Raw genomic sequence first — 20,554 nt, 5'->3', positions numbered from 1 at the left:
AGTGAAAGTTCGAAACAGACAAAGTTTTCTTCTTTTTTGTTGTTAGGAAGTTTTGAGCCTCTTGAAATTCCAATTCTTGAAGACCCTTTTGGATTCTTGAGCTAGTTTGTGAGTAAAAGTTCAAAACAGATAAAAGTTCTCTTCTTTCTTGTTGTTAGCAAGTTTTAAGCCTCTTGAAATTCCAATTCTTGGAGACCCGTTTGGATTCTTGAGCTAATTTATGAGTAAAAGGTCAAAACAGATAAAAGTTCTTTTCTTTCTAGTTGTTAGCAAGTTATAAGTCTCTTGAAATTCCAATTCTTGGAGACCCTTTTGGATTCTTTATAAAGTTGATCATGGTGTTTTTGTAATGAAACAATTTCAAGTTTGATTTTTGTTTTCTTGTTTTCAGCAAGTTCTTGGTTCTTGTTTAAGAGGAGGCATTTCTGGTGTAAAAAGGAGATGAGAATTCTGGGTGTGAAGTATGGTTTATGGATTTCAATGATTTTGGGGTTTATGGTGTTAGGGAAAGTGTATGGAATAGGAGCAAACTGGGGAACACAAGCAACACATCCATTGCCACCAAACATAGTAGTGAAGTTACTGAAAGACAATGGGATTCAGAAAGTGAAGCTGTTTGATGCAGATTCAGAAATCTTGAATGCCCTCAGTGGCTCTGGAATTGAAGTCATGGTTGGAATACCAAATGAAATGCTTTGGAGTTTAGCTAACAGTTTGGGTGCTGCTGAGAAATGGGTAGAGAAGAATGTCTCTTCACATGTCTCTTCCAACAGTGTTGATATCAAGTGAGTTTACTTTCTTCTCAATATTCTTCGCGCTTTTTAAGTTATATACACTAACAATATGCAAAATATTCATTTTTAAGGTACTTACATGTATCTCCTTTCTCCATAATTGTAAAAACTACCGCGACTTGCTTGTTGTATTCTAGCATTTATAAGTATGATAATATTTGCTAAATCACCAACCATGTTTAAAGGAGTATACAAACAGAGAAAGTCTGAGAAGAACTTAGCTTTTCCATTGAGAATTGTCAATCTAACTTGTTTGTTTTGGCAACATTACATGGAACATTTCGTATCTAGTCAATATAATGCTAATTGTAGCCTAATGAGGTTGGCTCAAGTAGCTGACCTTTTGCCTTCAATTTTGATAAATATGAGTTCATTTCTGTATACAGATATGTTGCAGTTGGAAATGAACCATTTCTATCTCAGTTAAACGGTACGTTTCTGTCAACAACATTCCCGGCTCTTCAAAACATCCAGGCAGCCCTTATAAAAGCCGGTCTTGGTAATCGGGTGAAAGTCACTATTCCTCTCAATGCTGATGTATACCAGAGTTCAAGTGAAAAACCTTCAACAGGTGACTTTCGCCAAGACATTCGTGATCTCATGGTGAGCATTGTCAAGTTCTTGAGTGACAACGGAGGCGCATTTACTGTCAATATCTATCCCTTTATAAGTCTCTACAATGACCCCAACTTTCCTGCTGACTATGCTTTCTTTGACGGATACTCAAGCCCCATCGATGACAACGGGAAAATCTACAACAATGTGTTTGATGCAAATCACGATACCCTCCTTTCGGCATTGCAGAAAAATGGATTCCCGAATATGTCGATTATAATAGGGGAAATCGGATGGCCAACAGACGGAGACGATAATGCAAACTTGAAAGCTGCCCAAAGATTCAACCGAGGATTCATGACTCACATTTCAGGTGGAAAGGGGACTCCAATGAGACCTGGTCCAATAGATGCTTACCTGTTCAGTCTGATTGACGAGGATGCGAAAAGCATTCAGCCCGGCAACTTTGAGCGCCATTGGGGAATATATTACTTCGATGGTACACCTAAATACAATCTTTCGTTAGGTGCAAACAATGGAGGTGGTTTAGTACCAGCAAGTGGTGTTCGTTACCTGGCTCGTCAGTGGTGCGTGTTGTCACCCTCAGCTAGCCTTGATGATCCTCAGCTAGCTGATAGTGTAGGCTATGCATGTTCACATGCTGATTGCACCAGCCTCGGGCACAGGACATCATGCGCTGATCTAGATGCTCGTGGCAATGTTTCGTATGCATTCAACAGTTACTATCAGGAAAACGACCAGCAATCGAGTGCCTGCAAGTTTCCGAACCTTTCCATGATCACAAACACAGATCCGTCACCACCAGGTGGAACATGTAAATTCAAAATCATGATCCAAGCAAGTAGTCCTAGCAGCCATAAGAACAATGCATTTACAACTAAGCCTGTCAATGTGATGTTTCTGTTTATAGTTTCTTTGTTGTTGAGTGTTTTGTAGAACTTGTTGAGTTATATTTATGTATTCCTGTCACTTCTGTTGAAATTTTCCATCAGTGATTTTTGTTCACTACATTACTCTGTTTGGCACCATTCTTTTTAGGTCTACAATTTTATTCTATTGGCCTGGTTTTACAATTTTTGAAGTTTTTTGTTTTGGAATCAAGATGTGGATATTGTAGTACTCCCTCCGTTTCTATTTTCATGTCGTCCTTACTAAAAATAGATGTTCCTTAATATTTGTCTTTTAACAAATTAATACATAATAACACTATTCTTTCTACAGGGAAGCAACTACCTTGCAGTTCGTCTTAATAATAGTATTCGAAAATTAAAACTTAGCAAAACAGAAATGGAGAAGAAAGCAGAATATTTGATTTGAGCACACTGAATTCATAGTATATCTCCTTGAGGAACTTAATCCCCTCATAATATTCGAGGTAAAAATAAGCTTATGTTTTGATATAAGGATGTTTGATGACATAGTCATTATTTTGGCACGATTTTAATTTGGTACTTGGTGTTTATGTTTGATGATGTGTATCAGACTAATAGTATCAAGATGAATTTTAGCATCAAGTATCCCTGATACGTAACTCTTTGTAAAATAAGTTTAGAGCTACAAATTCAAATTTAGAATGTTTTGTACCACAATTGCTCGCGATGACAGAGTCTCATGTTGCTAACATTTATTCTAATATAATTTTGAGATTAAATTTATCAGCTATGTATTTAACTACAAGTATTAGTTAAAATCAAAATTATCTCAAAATTTTAAAATTATTTATCCCATATAAGAGATAAAATCTCATAATTATAATTGAGATAACCTTATTTTGAAGCAAACAATCTTAAGGGTTGTTTGGTTGGAAACAAGTTATTTCAAAATAAGTTATTTCATCATATTTACGAAATAACTTATCCCAACACTAAAGTATAAATGACGGAATAAATAATCACAAAATTACCTAGTATCTTTAACCAAACACATAATAAAATAATTTTACATTTTATTAATGAGATTATTATTCCTGATACACACCAAACGACTCAAAATCTAATTATACTACGAGCTAAACAATAAACTGAGTCAAGCCTCTTAACATAAATAATCCAATTGTTAAGCTAGTGAAGTGTGTGGGACCATGCTTGAACCATCCCAAAAACTCAAATAGTAGTAGTAAAATTTTAATCAATATAAGGTCAATATTGGTCAAATCATGATCAACACATGTCAACCTTGGTCAACTCTTTGTAAGTCATCATATTACTAATTTTAATGAAAAAATAGGGTTAATTACCCTTTTGAGAGTTTTTTATAAAATATTACGTCTTTATTTATTACCTTGATATATCATATTTAAAAAATATTTATCATCTATAATTATTATACTATTTGTACTAAAAGTAAATTATATATGCAATATATATGTACTATAAACATATATAAAAATGTGTGTTTACTTGTTTTGATAACAAAAATAAATTACACTTGTATTTAAAATGAACTATGCATGTAGTGTAGATGTATTTTACAATGTATAAAGATAAGTTTTATATGCAATACAAATGTATTAAAATGTGTTAGGTTTGTTTTGATAAAAAAATTGCACTGTATATTAAAAGTTATTATACATGTATTTGAAATTATATAGCTATAATTAGCAATATTTTCTAAAAAAGTATATTTAGGTAAGTTCCTCACATTAAAAGTGTTGGGTTTTTATAGAGGGAAGAACTACACAATTTGGACCTATTAGACAAAATATTTACTCAAATTGAACTTAACCTAATATATTTATCATGATTGGATCCACAACCCAAACTATTTACCTGACTCTCTCCTTATTCCATTCACTGAACCAATGTTGATACTATCAGAATATATATATACTCTGATGTATCTATATACACTGATGATATCTATATACTCTGATAGTAACAAACAATCCATTTTTTTAATTAAAACACGGCCTCTTCTGCCTTGATGCCATCAGAGTATCTATATACTCTAATTGTTTCAAGGAGTAACTGAGTAGTAATTTCACTGAAACGTTGCTTCTTCCTCTTTGATACCATTAGAATATATATATACTTATCAAAGTATATATAAAAAATCTTGATGGTATCAGTGAATTAGTAGTTAAAAACAAGAGGTATTAAAGTAAAAGAGTATTAGCTGGTAAATAATTTCTCTTTTTGGGTACACGTATTTTTTTTAAAGAACTTATTAACAAAAGCTGCTCATTTTCAACTTGTAGGATTAAAAAATTTTAAAAGTGGCCATGACTATATTTACCCTTAAATGGCCAATTAGTGAACTTCACCCTTTGGGGTTTGCTGTTAAAACTTCATTGGGCTTTTCATTCGGGTCGGGTCCTAATTTATTCGGGTCGAACGATTCTTTGAGACTCCACTTTCCTTCTTCGCTGTTTTCACACATATAACACAAAAAAGCATGGAGGCGTGGTTTTTTTTCTACTCTCTCTAGAGCATTTGTATTTGCAGAATTACTTCAAACCTAACGCGAACACTTTCTCTCTCTACATATCTGAAAAACCCTAGTTTATTTTTTTTTGAATTTTTTGGTGATTTTTATTTGAGTAGTAATATGGAGGAGGAGCCGCAACAACAATCATTGGCGGCGGAGGGGGAAGAGGAGCGGCAGACGGAGACGGCTCCAACGGAGGAACATGAGGAAGAAGGAGAAGAAGCGGGAGGTGGAGAGGAAGATGAAGAAGAGGCGGAAAGTGAAGGGTTGATCATTAAGGCACAAGCGTTAATGGAGAAGATAACTGCCTTGCCTGATAACCCTAACCCAAATACTATCCATGCTCTTTCTTCTATTTTTGAAACCCAAGAAGCTAGGTACAGTTTCTTTTTGTTGATAAAGTAATAATTTAGTGATACTGGGATTCTAACTCAAGAGTCCAGGTATATAATGGTTATATATATATGCCTTGAGCTGGAATTCACTTTCTTTTTCATTTGTTGATTTTTTTGGGGATTTCGAACTGTGTGGTCCAAGTGAAGTGAATTTTGTGTTATATTTGGGTTGAAGTATGATTTTGTGGGTTTTTGGGATTATATTTCCACACAAGAAAGGTGTGGCCTAGTGGTCAATCAAGTGGTTGAGAACCTGACGTCTCAGGTTTAAATTGCAGCTGAGACAAAAAAACACTAGGTGATTTTTCTCATTTGTTCTAGCCTTGATAAACAAAGTTACGTGATACCTATTGCTGGTGGGAGGTGGCACGTATCCGGGGAATTAGTGGAGGTGTGCAAAAACTGGTCCGGACACCACAGTCATCAGAAAAAAGAAAAAAAAAAAGAAAGTATTCTACTCTGCAATGTTTGTCTATGCATGTCTTTTGATGATTTAATTTTTAGCAAGCAGATAAGTGTGCTATTACTATGTGCATTTTGGAGTATTTCAGTCCTTAGATATATTATAGTAGGGTAGTTGAATTCTGTTAATATGTATGCTGGTCTCTCTCTCTCTTTTTTTTTTGTTTTGATGAACTTTTCCTAGTAAAAAATGTAGTCACATGTGGCTTATTGGTAGTGTTTGGGTGAGTGGGGGTGGATATGAATTATGGGTGTGCCTTTGCTAGTTTATCTTCTTTGTAGTTGTAATTAACTGTGGATACTGGTTCCATATAATTTTATTTAGTTTTAATGTTTCTGGTCCTGGTTGTGAAAAGATAAGGGTGTAGTGGGTTCTTGGTGCATCATGTCTTCTATATTGGCGTGAAATAGTACACTTACATCTTTGTGACACCATTGTGCTATTTGGATAAGGTCAATTATAAAATTCTGCCTCTCTCAGTACTTCCCCTCTATCCTCAACAGAGCCCTCCTTCCTCTGATTAGAAGACCAAATCTGTTTCCCAGAGAAGATTTTTTTTTCTCGCATTTTGTATATCCTGATGATGAATATTTTACTACAATTGTCCCTCCCATATTAGACTGCAGCTTTTGGATTCTGTTTCCATCACTTACCAGTTAATTGGTTGGGATTACCAGCCTGACCAAACTCCAAAGAATAAGATAGAAAGAAGAGTTCTTGCCTACAACTACATGCCTATCAGTAGCTATACTTGGAGTTGAGATAATTGCATAGGCATAGGGGAGCTGGACACATATATCAAAAGCCCAATGCCAAATTTGGGAAACCACTATCTGTGCATATATTTTCAGCCTAGATTGACAAATCTTTTGCTTCTTGGGTGGTGTCAGAAAGATGGTGCTTGCGTTGCGGGAGACTAAGTTGCTCGGACTCTTCACTTTTAGTGCCACACCCGTGTCGACACGACATGGGTGTGGGATCCGTGTCTGATTTGGTCAACTTATTTTGGGTACTTTGACCAAAATCAATGGGGAAAATCTGGGCAATTTTAATGATTTCTGTAATCAATACAGAAGCTAAGGTGAAATTGAAGGAAATGGAATACCTTTATATAGAAATTTATATGTCACTCCTTTTCCTTTGATCTCCTTTCGAGATTCTCCTCAAGTTCTCCACATAATATCTAATAATTTAGGTTTTATAACTCTATTTTTAGATATTTTAATTATTTTTAGGCGAATCCCCGCACCCGTATCCATACATGGATCCATATCCCTGAATCTTAAAAATTAGATCATGAAGGATCCTACCTTTAGATGCGCACCGGTATCGGGCACCTGCACCCGAGTCCGAACAACTTAGGCAGGAGATGCCTACCCTGGATGCAGGGGTGTGAGAACCAATCCAAGTGAACTCAGACATCAATTTGTTTGTAAACCAAACATTTTTAATTCAATCAATTTGTATATCCATATTAAAATGGAGCTTGACGAGATGAATGTACTTTTACTAGAAGTGTACCTCCATACCAAGGTGCAACTTTTGGATCTTTACCAAGTTATGAACTCAGACCTCATTTGTTCACCAGTTACAAAATTATGTTGTCAACATAGTAACCGTTTCAGGACTGGTTAGATTCTTACTTCCCATATGAATTATCTTCTTTGCCTCGAGTCCAAGTCAGAGATTTGGAGTTATACCTTTATTATTTTTTAATCAACAAGTTGAACTGCACCTAATTGCCTTAATTGTCGTATGGGTTGTGTACATTCTCTACATTTCGTTCTATTGACATCTCTGGAAGTTCTTACAGAGCATCTAACATGGGGAATTCGAAACCTAGGCGGTACATTGAAAGATCACCGTAACATTTTGTCAAAATTTATATCTTATGGTATTGTGTAGGGGTGTCAAATGGGTGGATTGAGTTGAAATTAGAGATATTAAAATGGGTTGAAATAGAAATCGGTTTGGGTTAAGCCTGCCCAAGTTTACTTTGGGCTCAAATGGATTGAACTCAAACGGGACAAAAAATTGGGTTGGGTCATGACCCGCCCAATTTGACTCGCTTAATCTCAATAATTTTTACATATTGTTATTTTACTTTTGTAACCACAATTTGAATTTCAACTCAAGAAAATAAAAAAAAGTTACAAATGAAAGATAAATCTTAGAAGATATAAAATAGATAGTAATTCATACATTCAATATAGGAACATATATTAGATCAATGGCAATAAAGAATTTTAAAACGGGTTGAAATTGGAGATTAAATTGGGCTCAATTGAAGATATGTATATATAGTACATGTTGAACCCCTTTGACTACTTTGTGTGTCTATTTTTTCAGATTTTGAACCCCCTTATTAAAAACCCTGGCTCCGCCATTGCCTAATACTGTGAGTAGATTGGTTGATATTTTTAATTTTTTCATATTGTATATTAGATGAGGCAAAAAGTTTGAGGATGTCTGAAATTAAGTTTCTAAATTATATTGACCATTGCTAAGAACTGGGTTTTTAAATTAGATTGAGAAAGAAAATTTGGAAGTGGATCCGAGTAAAGCATCAAATTTGCATTATCTATCTTATGTGGTTCCGTCCACTTTTCCTAGTTTCCGTGCCAAAACAAAATTCTTGATCAAAATTTGTAGTCACAAACGTATACTCTCTTGATCTCATTTTATGTGACGTTGTTTGATTGGGCACACAATTTAAGAAAAAAAACCTTTTTGGAACTTGTGGTTTAAAACAAGCTATAAATATTTGCGTAGCTATAAATCATCTCATGAGAAGTTAAAAGTTAATTTGTTTTTAAAATATAGAAAGGTATCATTCTATTTGTGATAAACTAAAAATGAAAGTGTGTTACATGGATTGGAATAAAGGGAGTAGTTTGGAGAAACCTAGTTGTCAATGAAATAGGTTGGAAACCATGAGGTACCAGGTTCAACTCTGCAGGGGCAAATATCACGAGGTTGGTTCTTCCATCCGTCAAAGCCTTAGTGGACATAGTTACTCAATACTTGTGTTGGTGGGAGGTAGCCAGTACCCCATGAAATTGGTTGAGGTGCGCGCAAGTTGATATCACGGTTATTGAAATAAATTATATCCGAGACATTTCAATAATGGAACTTGGATACTTGGTGGAAAATATTATAATTATACAAGAGAAAGGCCTATGTTACTAGTATACCTGTGGATATATAGAAGTAATGTTACCTTTATAAAAAAAAACGAAAAGAAAGGCCTATGTTACTACGCCACTTTTGGAAAATAAACCATCGTTTCTTGTCATTGAGTGAATTTTCCAATTGCTCAAAGTACAATCCTATTGGTTTTATGATAGTGAAAAGGGTCCTATGAAGTCAAACCAGTAGCCCTTTGCTAAATTATGTAAAACCAATTTTTAAATGTGAATTCAATAACATACCCAAGTGGAGGTCTGGGGAGGGTATAGCGTACTTAGATCATACCTCTACCTTGTGTGAGGTAGAGATATTGTTTCTGATAGATCTTCGACTCAAGAAAAGTATTTTCAAAGCAGGTTTAAAATACACAAGAGTGAAAGAAGCTCTAATGAAAATATTATAGATTTGAAGTAAAAACAATAATCATAACTACCAGTATTTACCGGATAATAGTGGGTTCTATGTGACGATTGGAATTAACTTTTAGTTTCTTGCTTAACTGGTCGGTCTGAATGATATTTCTTGATCTTGAAGTTTTTGATTTTTTTTTTTAATTTCTGTGTAAAGGTTTTAGGTTTACTTCATTAAAGGACCTGAGCACTCGTACACATCAGTAATTAAGGGAACAGGGGATGGGGAACTAGTTCAATTGCATTTTTAGTATAGTTGCTCCCAGTGTCCATTTTGTGATGAAGAATGCAATTTTTTGGTGTGTGTGAATCTTGCCTTGATGACGGTTTTGTATTAGTGCTGCATATTATTCATGATTCTTAGTTGTTGTGATGTTTAAGATTATGTGGATTATGTTTGTTAGAAACTGCTGTAAATCTGTCATGTTGCATGTTGTGTTTGGTGCCAGCAAATTGAAAGGTAGAGTGCTATTTTATTTCAACACAGTTTTAAGATGGGTATCAAAAAGTTATCACATAGTAATTTTATTATTATATGTAGTGGGATACTACTGAAGTGTTACATGACATTTTTTGATAAGTAGGGTGAAGTTTTGTATATGTATAAGCATGAGGAGTATGCTGGTATGAAACATCTGTGTACATCAAGTTAGTTCTCACAGGTTTTGAAGAGTTCGAGCAACACAACTCTACATTATTACAACGTGCTAAATGACATTAAGAATCATTCTCTACAATTGCCTCTTTTTTGTTCTTCTTTGTTATCAGATTCAAATTCCAAGTCAGCACCTTCCAACGACTGTTCCCTTCTTGGGAAATTTTGAAAAAAAACATGATAATTGAGTTTAGTCAACAGCAACAACGTGGGGCTTGGTCTTGTTTCTTGTTTGCATTATTCATATACATTAATTTCTCGTCAGATAGGTGAAACAAATCAGTGCTTTGTCTCACTGGATTAAACAAGACAAATGACATATCTGTTCACTCTTTCAAGTGCAGCTACATGGAAGAGAGTGGTCATTCTGCTCCTAATAATGGACGATCTTCCCATAATGTTGGACGGCTAGGGAACCTTATCCGGGTAGCTTTAGAATCTCTTACTTTACTACTTTGATTTTTTTTTTCTGTACATATACCGAGTGTCGCAGTATTAACTACTCACTTCCCATCATCTCTCCTTGCAGGACAATGATGAATTCTTTGAACTGATATCTTCAAAGTTCCTATCTGAGAGGAGATATTCAGTTTCTGTGAAGGCTGCTGCTGCAAGGCTGCTTTTTAGCTGTTCACTAACATGGATGGTAGAGTTCTATTCTTGATTATTTTATTTAAATTTTTTCTTGGTCATGGTTATTCGTGTAAATTAATTCATCGCAAATGGAATCCAGTATCCACATGTTTTTGAAGACCCTGTGCTGGAAAATTTAAAAAGCTGGACAACGGACGACACAACCAGATTGTCTGGTGATGATCATTATTGGAAGCATGAGTCAGGTGATCGGAGGTCCTCTGATTCTGAGATGCTGAAGACCTACTCTACTGGACTTCTTGCTGTATGTTTGGCAAGGTATGCTCTTAGGCCCATACCTTTTGTTGGTTATATAACACATCTCCTGTTGCAAATTTATTCATTTTTTGCTCTATTGATGGTAGTGGTGGTCAAGTAGTCGAAGATGTATTAACATCTGGGCTCCCAGCAAAACTTATGCACTATCTTCGGATTAGAATTTTGGGGGAGACCACCACAAGCCAAAGAGATGCAACATCTTTGTTGGATGGCAAAGCATCATCTACAGGTACTGGTGTGAGAGCTAGAGAGGAATGTAGAAGTAGATTTCGGCAAGTTGCCGAAAGTTCTCATTTGGATATCCCCAGAGTAGCGGAAGATGGACTTCATGGTGATCAAGTTCTGGATAAGGATCGCGATAGAAGTGCCAGTAGGCATATGCGTGGGGATGAACTTTGGACAAATGAAGAGCCACCTGATTCTATGGCTGTGGATGATGATAATTATCAGGCAGATGGAGATGGTGAAGAAAGATGGCATATTAGAGATTTACGTGACGGAAAGGCAAAGCCTGGTAACAGATCCGTAAGGGAAGACGAACATGATGAGAGTGCTAGAGATGATTTGTCAAGACGCAGGGTGAATCGTGGGTGGACAAGACACAGAGGACGGGGAAGGGTGACTGAGGGTGTTCCGGATAATGAAGCAGCTTTGACCTCTCCAGGGTCTGCTAGTAGATTGAGTGGGCAATCTCGCAGCAGAAATTTAACCCGGAATCAAGAATTGAGAAGAGCACCTGATAACAAGAAGAATTTGAGTAGGACAAATGTTGATGGTTTTGTGATGGAGAGGGATGAAAATGATGAATGTTTCCGGGAATGTAAAGTCGGTTCCAAGGATATCACAGATCTAGTGAAGAAAGCTGTTGGAGCTGCTGAAACAGAAGCAAAAACAGCTAATGCTCCAGCTGAAGCTGTTAAAGCAGCTGGTGATGCTGCTGCAGAAGTAGTCAAGAGTGCTGCTTTTGAGGTTGGTCTTCACTTCTTATCCAGTTTATATTGATGCTTATCTTGAGACCATCTCATTTCTATGTTATCTCTGTATCTCAGGAATTTAAGAAGTCAAATGATGAGGAGGCTGCAGTTTTGGCTGCTTCAAAAGCTGCATCTACAGTCATTGATGCTGCTATTGCTGTTGAAGTTTCAAGGTTGGTGTGTCATTTTTTATATGAGCGATCCTCGATTGATGACTGGGAAGACATTTTATTTTGCATTCATCTGCTACTTTCTGTTGATTTACAGTTAATTTATATTAATGTGGTGCTGATATATTGTAGGAGTGCTATTTCTGAAGGTGAATCACAAGATATAAAAGCAACAGCGCAAGAAGCAAATGAGGATGTTGATGAATTCTTCATTCTGGATAATGACTCTCTTGCAAAGTTGCGAGAGAAGTTCTGCATCCAGTGTCTTATTGTTTTGGGAGAGTATGTTGAAGTTCTTGGTCCTGTGTTGCACGAAAAAGGAGTAGACGTGTGTATTGGGCTACTGCAACGTAATTCCAAGCATATAGAGGGGTGCAAACTTTCACTTCTTTTGCCTGATGTTCTGAAGCTGATCTGTGCTTTGGCTGCACATCGGAAATTTGCTGCAGTATTTGTGGATCGTGGCGGCATGCAAAAATTGCTTGCTGCCCCAAGAGCTCCTCAGACTTTTTGTGGCCTTTCTTCATGCTTATTCGCTATAGGGTCAATTCAGGTAACTGTCTCTCTCCATTTTTCTACTCCTTTTAGTGTTATAATTTGGTTGTGTACCTTAAATCTTGATTCATTGTGGTTCTTGAATTTTTAGTTGCTGACTCAATAACTTCGGAAAATTGATTTCACAGGGAATAATGGAACGTGTTTGTACTCTTCCTTCAAGCATTATCCATCAGGTGGTTGAGTTGGCGCTTCAACTTCTTGAATGTCCTCAAGATCTAGCCAGAAAAAATTCTGCCTTATTTTTTGCGGCTGCATTTGTTTTCAGAGCTGTCGTAGACGCTTTTGATGCTCAGGATGGTTTACAGAAAATGCTTAATCTCTTGCAAGATGCTGCATTAGTGAGGTCTGGAGCTTCTTCGGGGGCATTAACTGCTTCAGGGTCATTACGGAGTGACAGATTACCACCAGAGGTGCTGACTGCTTCTGAAAAGCAGATAGCATATCACACATGTGTCGCACTTCGACAGTACTTCAGAGCACATCTTCTCTTACTGGTGGATTCAATTCGCCCTAATAAAAGTGTTCGCAGTGCTGGACGAAATATCCCAAGTGTTAGGGCTGCGTCTAAGCCTCTTGACATTAGTAATGAAGCTATGGATGCTGTTTTCCGTTTAATCCAGAAAGATCGGAGACTTGGTCCTGCAGCTGTTAGAGCCCGCTGGCCTGTAGTTGACAAGTTTTTAAATTGCAATGGGCATATTACAATGTTGGAATTATGTCAGGTAGTACATACTTTTATAAATTGTTCATTCTTTCTACCTGCATTTGCTTTCTGGTTTACTTACTATTTTTTTTTCAAATGTAGGCTCCACCTGTTGAGCGTTATTTGCGTGACTTGCTTCAGTATGCTCTTGGTGTACTTCATATCGTCACTTTAGTACCTTACAGCCGTAAACTTATCGTAAATGCAACATTAAGCAATGATCGTGTGGGTATAGCCGTTATATTGGATGCAGCTAACAGTGCCGGTTATGTAGAACCTGAGGTATGATCTTAATACACTTTTCATTCTCTCGTTGTAGCTATTCAGATGCTGATCCATTTATTTTTGATGTTGGTAGATTGTTGAAGCAGCATTGAATGTGTTAGTTTGTCTCGTGTGTCCTCCACCTTCAATCAGCAATAAACCATCTGTATCTACACAAGCACAGCAAACCAATGCTGTCCAATCTGCAAGTACTCCTGGTGTGGAGACCAGAGACCGGAATGCAGACCGGAACGAGACCAGGGACAGAAATGCAGAGCGGTTTCTTCCAGATCGAGCTGTTAATATCTCCAGTCAGAATGAAAATAGAGAATCTACTTTATCAGACCGTGGAAGCACAGCAGTTCCTGCCACATCTGCGGTCAGTGGCACTTCTCAAGGGCCTGTGTCTACAATGACATCAGGATTAGTTGGAGACCGAAGAATATCACTAGGTGCTGGAGCTGGTTGTGCTGGCCTTGCTGCTCAACTTGAACAATGTTACCGTCAAGCGAGAGAAGCTGTTCGGGCAAACAATGGTATTAAGGTCCTCCTGCAGCTCCTCCAGCCACGGATAGTTACTCCTCCAGCTGCAATTGACTGTCTTCGTGCTCTTGCTTGCCGAGTACTTCTTGGTTTGGCAAGAGATGATACAATTGCACATATATTAACAAAACTTCAGGTAGGTTGGTCTGACATCATAATTGCTGTTTCCTGCATGGTTGACATTGTTGATTTTAAGGGTCGGTGTGATAACTGGTTTATGTGATTTTTGCTGCAGTCATTGATTCTAACATTTTTTTTCACCTTTGATGTTTCTTGAAATAGTTAAAAGGTTGATCCTATGTTGCAATTAGTCGTTAGAGAAAATGTGAATACCAAAAATGTTTATATGCCACGTGCTTATAAATTAAAATCAGCCAAAAGACATTGGATGTCACCCCTAACTTATGGTTTATAGCTTGTAAGCACTTTCGGTTTGATCAAACTTTTACTATGTTATCCCTAATAAATACTCTTCGTAAGCATAACTTCTAATTATATCTCTATTCTATTTGCATTATTAGTTCTTTTTTTAATGTAAAGATACTTTCAAATCTATCTTTTTGTAAATAGATTTAAGGATATTTTAGTCATCTGTTAAGATGTTTTTGTCATTTTAACAGATAAACCACTGATCTTTTTCCCACACAAACTAGCTGCTTACTATTATTTCAGGGCGTCTCTTAAAGCACCTAACTATTTATTTATAAAATCAGCTTCAACACCTAAAAAGCTATAAGTGTTCTTCAACAAGGTATATTCATCAACTGCTTTTAATGAAAGCTAAATCCAAATGAGCTCTTTTTCATCAACTGCTCTTACTTGAACAAGGTATATTCAACACCTTTTCAGATTTTTCAGGATATCTGTGTTGCTTTATTGTTATTCGTTGTTTTCCTCATTTCCAGGGGGATATGCTAGTGAGTGACTTGATCCTAAAGCATTTTTGGTTTTTACCTACTTCTGTATTGCAGCTAGTGCAGATCTGAATTATGTAGTAATGTAGTTAAACCGAGTAGAACGGACATTTAACATTTTTTCTAAGTTTTTCTTGAACTTTAAAATCAATTTATCCAAGACTCAATGTGGATGACCATTTATGCGATATCAGTTTGAAAGATTTGGTCTTTTGGTGCTGGATGTTCAGATATACTTTTAATATATTGTTCTTTTTGTGGTCTAGGTTGGGAAAAAGTTGTCAGAACTCATACGAGATTCAGGAAATCAGACTCCTGGCAGTGAACAGAACCGGTGGCAAGCAGAACTTGCACAGGTGGCTATTGAGCTTATTGGGGTAAGAAAACAGTACCTATTTCTTTCTCTGTATAATTTCTTAATACGCGGAGTGAAAAAAGGGGGCTTGGGTAGAAGTTGGATGATACTTTTTATTTTGATGATCTCTTTGGGGCAAAGGAAGATGAGGGATTAAGGGACTAAGGGGAGGGATGCATTTTCACTGGTTTTCTGCTGTGTTCAAAGCAAAGAAATGAGACAATCATTTTGATGATCTCTTTGGATGAAGGGAAATGGGAGGGGAAAGAGAAGTAACTGTTTTATTCCTGTAATTCAGCATTTCGACTTCTCCACATCTGGATTTCGTTTTGTAAGGTCTCAAGTGTTAATCTTATTAAGAATATTTCCCCCTCCATTCTTAACTCTTTGTTAAGCCATGCTTTCTTCATGACTATATGTGATTATGTGCATTACACTAATAATTTTGAAGAATATATCTATAATCTCTAATGCTGGCTTACTTTACACACACACACACACACACTCTTGTTAAGTACCATTTTCACGGTGAATAGGGTAGCTGGTTTGATTAGCAAGCAAATGGTGAGGAGAAAAGTGAATAGATTATTGTTGGTTTTAGATAGAGAAGTGTTAATATTTTTGAAATGTAAAGAGGCTGATTAGTTGTTATATAACATGTACCACTTTAAAAAAAAACAGAGGTTGATCATATCATAACTGCACATTATGATATGATCATCATCATTATCATAATGTGCAGTTGTATCAGTTCATTTCAGTTTAATTTTTGGAGAAAGGGAAGTTTTCGACCTAAGGATCAGAATTAACTACATATCATGACAAAAACAAAAGAGTAGGTCAAGGCATTTGGGATGACAATAGTTTATTAGGTTGCTTATACATTTATCTTTCTAGTGTACTCCGCAGAGTTGTCTTTCGCTCCTTTTCCTCTTTTGTTAATTTGCAGGAGTATGGGTTCTTTTTCAATTGTTTTGCAGGTTGTAACTAATTCGGGCCGTGCAAGTTCTCTGGCTGCTACAGATGCTGCGACCCCAACATTAAGGCGTATAGAGAGAGCTGCTATAGCTGCTGCTACTCCGATCACATATCATGCAAGGTAAATTGGCGTTTGCTCCAAATGTAAATTTGAGCAACATGGTTTTCTTCTTTTTACCTTATATACTAGTTTCTGACCTCCTTTATGTTCGAGTTCAGGGAACTTTTACTCCTCATCCATGAACACCTACAAGCTTCTGGTCTTACAGACACTGCAACTATGCTTCTTAAGGAGGCTCAGTTGACACCTTTGCCATCTTTAGCTGCTCCATCATCTCTGGCACATCAAACATCAGGGCAGGAGACATCATCAGTTCAAATTCAGTGGCCATCTGGTCGTGCACCTAGAGGATTTTTGTCAGCTAAACCGAAACTTCCGTCATTGGATGAGGATGGCGGATTGAAATCTGAGTCAATTGTCTGTTCTTCAAGAAGGAAGCCGTTGGCCTTTTCATCTTCGCGTAGTGTGTCCTCAAAATCTCTTCCTGTTGATGTCTCTCCATCTACATCAGGCTGCAAATTCAGTAATTCGAAAAAGTGTGCCACACCTGTAGCTACATCAGAAACTCCATCACTATCTACAGTGAAATCTGGTGGAGATCCAGACATCATGTTTAAAACTCCCATTGTATTGCCAATGAAACGCAAGTTAACTGATCTGAAGGAAGGTGGATCAGTAGCATCAGTTAAGCGACTCAATACTGGTGAACATACAGTCAGGTCTCCGGTTTGTGTCACTCCAAATTCGTTCCGTAGAAGTGGTCTACCATCAGATCCTAATGTGCCTTCAACACCAAATTCTACTTTGAGAGAGATCCATAATCGACCTGGCTCAAGTGCTTTTCCAACTGAAGGTGATGATACTCCTATGGTGTCGTCTTCTCAACATGGTCTTCTGAGTGACTCACAACCCTCAAATGCGGAGCGGTTGACCTTGGACTCTGTGGTTGTTCAGTACTTGAAGCACCAGCATCGCCAATGTCCTGCTCCCATCACAACGTTACCTCCTCTTTCGCTCTTGCACCCTCACGTCTGTCCTGAACCAAAACGAAGCCTTGATGCACCATCAAATGTGACATCACGGCTTAGTACTCGTGATTTTAGAAGTTTGAATGGTGGGACACACGGAAAGCGTAAGGATCGACAATTCGTCTACAGTAGATTTAGACCGTGGCGCACTTGCCGGGATGATGCTGGTGTCTTATTGACATGTGTCTCTTTTATGGGAGATTCTTCGCAAATTGCTGCTGGCACTCATTCTGGAGAGCTGAAAATATTTGACTCTAACAGCAGCAGTATCTTAGAAAGCTTCACCAGTCACCAGGCACCTTTAACACTTCTACAGTCCTACCTTTCTGTTGAGACACAGCTTCTCCTGTCTTCAAGTGCTCACGATGTGCGGTTATGGGATGCAACTTCTGTTTCAGCTGGGCCTAAGCATTCATTTGAAGGCTGTAAAGCTGCTCGATTTAGCAATTTCGGTACAACATTTGCTGCATTGTCTGCAGAGCAATCTCGGCGCGAGATTCTTCTGTATGACACTCAAACCTGCCAAATGGAACTGAAACTTACAGACACATCCAATATTCCTTCAGGCCGAGGACATATGTATTCCCTTGCACATTTTAGCCCATCAGACAATATGCTTCTCTGGAATGGTGTCTTATGGGATACTCGTGGTTCTGGCCCAATTCATCGTTTTGATCAATTTACCGACTATGGTGGCGGGGGCTTTCATCCTGCTGGCAATGAGGTAAAGACATTCCATTCATTTTCCTTTGGTTGGATAGTATTATAAGCCTGATACTAAATCCTTTTTAACAATTTTTCATTTATTCTCACCTTTGTGTATCTTGGTTTTACCTTTGCTGAAACTGTTATCTTTTTGGATAGGTCATCATAAATTCTGAGGTATGGGATTTGCGGAACTTCAGGCTTCTGCGAAGTGTACCGTCTTTGGACCAGACTGTAATAACATTTAATGCAAGTGGTGATGTGATATATGCCATCTTGAGAAGAAATCTTGAGGATGTCATGTCTGCATTCCAGACACGTCGTGTTAAACATCCTCTCTTTGCTGCTTTCCGTACGGTGGATGCTGTTAACTACTCTGACATTGCAACCATTCCAGTAGACCGTTGTGTACTTGACTTTGCGACGGAGCCAACTGATTCATTTGTTGGGCTGGTCACAATGGATGACCAAGATGAGATGTACTCTTCTGCTAGGGTGTATGAAATTGGTCGGAGGAGGCCAACTGAGGATGATTCAGACCCTGACGATGCTGAAAGTGAAGATGAGGATGAAGACGATGATGATGACATTGACGATGAAGTGATCCTTGGAACGGATCTTGATGGGGACGGTGAAAGCGATGCAGATGATTTGAGCAATGATGATGATAGTGTGAGTGAGCTTGATGACGAAGAAGATGAAGACGGTGACTTCATTGTAGATGGTGTGGACTTTGGTGGTGGAGGTATATTGGAGATTGTGACAGATGGTGAAGATGAAGATGACAGTGAGCTTGTTGAATCCTTTAGTAGTGGGGATGATGATGATGATGATCTGTTGTAGGTAAATGACCTTGGCTTTCAATTTAGATGTAATCAATGGATATATTATCCTCTCATATAATTTGCTTGGCCAGTCTTTTAACATTTTTTTATGCATTTTAGGAAAGGGTTAAAGATTACCTTTTTCCTCTAGTTTTGAGTTCTATTTTATGGCGAGGCTTTCTGTGCATATATGAGTCAGAAATGAAAGAGAGATTATGCTACAAGAAATCTCTTTATTTACCTATTTTAAAGCTTAACAGCCTCTCTGGTTTTTTTTCCCTTCGGAGGTCCGACTAAATTCGGATTGCCCATTGGGACTGGTTTTTATCTTTACTCAGGACTCGAATTCGACATCTCTAGTTAAGGATGAAGTAGTCCGATCACTGCAAACTCATGTTGGTTTAGTCTCTCTAGTTTTAAGTTGGGTTTCAGACACTTATATTTATGAAAAATTATTTATCATTTATTTAATACTTATATCTCTTAAATATAAATACACAACAGTTTACCCCTCCTTTTTGTTTAACTATATTGATTAAAATTTAATGTATTTTGTTGTATGTTTGGATTTAAATTAAATTAATGAACTCTTACCTAAACTCTGTCAAACTATTTAAAATCATTTATTTATCTGAATAAATGTAATTCTATAATAAATATCATATTTGTAATTTGACATTTTTGAAATATTGGTCAGATAAAATATTTTAAAATTCTTATACACACTTCATAAATGAATTTGTTGAACATATAGTATTTCTTTCTAAAATCGCTGCTTTGGAAAGCTATTTTCAAAAACATATTTCTCAAAATAACCAATTGGGTCCCTAGAAAATTGGTGAAACATACGATAATCATTTTCCATTTTTTATTTGGAAAAGGGTTAAAATTATCCTCGAACTATTCGAAATAACTCATATATTCCCTTTAATTATGTTTAGGATCAAAACTACCCTTGCCGTCTATGTTTTGGACCACAAATACCCTTAAAACGTTATCTTTACAGACATGGCAGTCCAACATGACAAAAATACCCTCTTCTCAATTTTAAATTTTATTATAAAGTTGTTTAATAATAAATTTAGTATTGAATGAAAATAATAATTTTGTCATAATTTGTTAAAATATGATAATAAAAAAAAAAAACTCTTTTTTCTTTGATATTCCCGTCTTCTTCTCCAAAATTCCATCTCTCCATGGTCGATCCATGTTTGTTTAGGTAAGCTAATCACTCCTATTTCGTCATCTTTACAGTTAAATACACACTTTTCATTCTTCTCAAACGCATTAATAAAGCCTAATAATCTACACTTTGGAATCCATCTTACGTATATTTTCTGATTTGGTTTATGCTGTGTCCTTTTCAAATGCAGCTGCTGCTGTATTGAGATTATTAAATACATGAAGATTTTCAAACTTTAGTAAACCCTGCAGCCTGCAGGGATAATAATGTTATAATAAGGGAATTTGCATTGAAAAAGATGGATTCGTTTCAATTTAGTTATAGGTTAGTCTATCAACAAACCAGAAATTGAAGTAATTTAGTTATAGTTAGTCTATCAACAAACCAGAAATTGAAGTAATTTAGTTATAGGTTAGTCTATCAACAAACCAGAAATTGAAGTAATTTAGTTATAGGTTAGTCTATCAACAAACC

The 20,554-nt window shown here is 36.8% G+C and overlaps 2 protein-coding genes across 2 annotated transcripts; both read left to right on the top strand.

The window, feature by feature from the left end:
• The first annotated feature begins 396 nt into the window (after positions 1-396).
• On the top strand, positions 397-2,332 carry LOC125826601 (glucan endo-1,3-beta-glucosidase 6). The gene is made up of 2 exons (XM_049505951.1): positions 397-785; positions 1,181-2,332. Exons 1-2 carry the CDS (start codon positions 442-444, stop codon positions 2,304-2,306), a joined length of 1,470 nt encoding a protein of 489 aa, XP_049361908.1. The 5' UTR covers positions 397-441; the 3' UTR covers positions 2,307-2,332.
• A 2,460-nt stretch (positions 2,333-4,792) lies between these two features.
• LOC125827220 (DDB1- and CUL4-associated factor homolog 1) lies at positions 4,793-18,976 on the top strand. The gene is made up of 14 exons (XM_049506586.1): positions 4,793-5,173; positions 10,253-10,334; positions 10,438-10,554; positions 10,642-10,820; positions 10,907-11,789; positions 11,870-11,967; positions 12,097-12,517; positions 12,648-13,244; positions 13,328-13,507; positions 13,584-14,168; positions 15,213-15,323; positions 16,282-16,400; positions 16,499-18,092; positions 18,233-18,976. The coding sequence occupies exons 1-14, from the start codon at positions 4,917-4,919 to the stop codon at positions 18,914-18,916; spliced, it is 5,907 nt and encodes a 1,968-aa protein (XP_049362543.1). The 5' UTR covers positions 4,793-4,916; the 3' UTR covers positions 18,917-18,976.
• The last annotated feature ends 1,578 nt before the right edge of the window (positions 18,977-20,554 follow it).

Source organism: Solanum verrucosum, unplaced genomic scaffold, assembly GCF_900185275.1.
Source record: "Solanum verrucosum unplaced genomic scaffold, falcon-dt-bn FXZP01000060.1, whole genome shotgun sequence".
Taxonomy (NCBI): domain Eukaryota; kingdom Viridiplantae; phylum Streptophyta; class Magnoliopsida; order Solanales; family Solanaceae; genus Solanum; species Solanum verrucosum.
This window is presented reverse-complemented; position numbering and strand designations above follow the sequence as displayed.

Excerpts from the sequence above, each read along its gene's own strand:
- LOC125826601 (XM_049505951.1), top strand. The coding sequence starts at position 442 with ATGAGAATTCTGGGTGTGAAGTATGGTTTATGGATTTCAATGATTTTG. Across the intron at positions 786-1,180 it reads TCCAACAGTGTTGATATCAA|ATATGTTGCAGTTGGAAATG; the intron begins GTGAGTTTACTT and ends TTCTGTATACAG.
- LOC125827220 (XM_049506586.1), top strand. The coding sequence starts at position 4,917 with ATGGAGGAGGAGCCGCAACAACAATCATTGGCGGCGGAGGGGGAAGAG. Across the intron at positions 14,169-15,212 it reads ATATATTAACAAAACTTCAG|GTTGGGAAAAAGTTGTCAGA; the intron begins GTAGGTTGGTCT and ends TTTGTGGTCTAG. Across the intron at positions 18,093-18,232 it reads TTCATCCTGCTGGCAATGAG|GTCATCATAAATTCTGAGGT; the intron begins GTAAAGACATTC and ends CTTTTTGGATAG.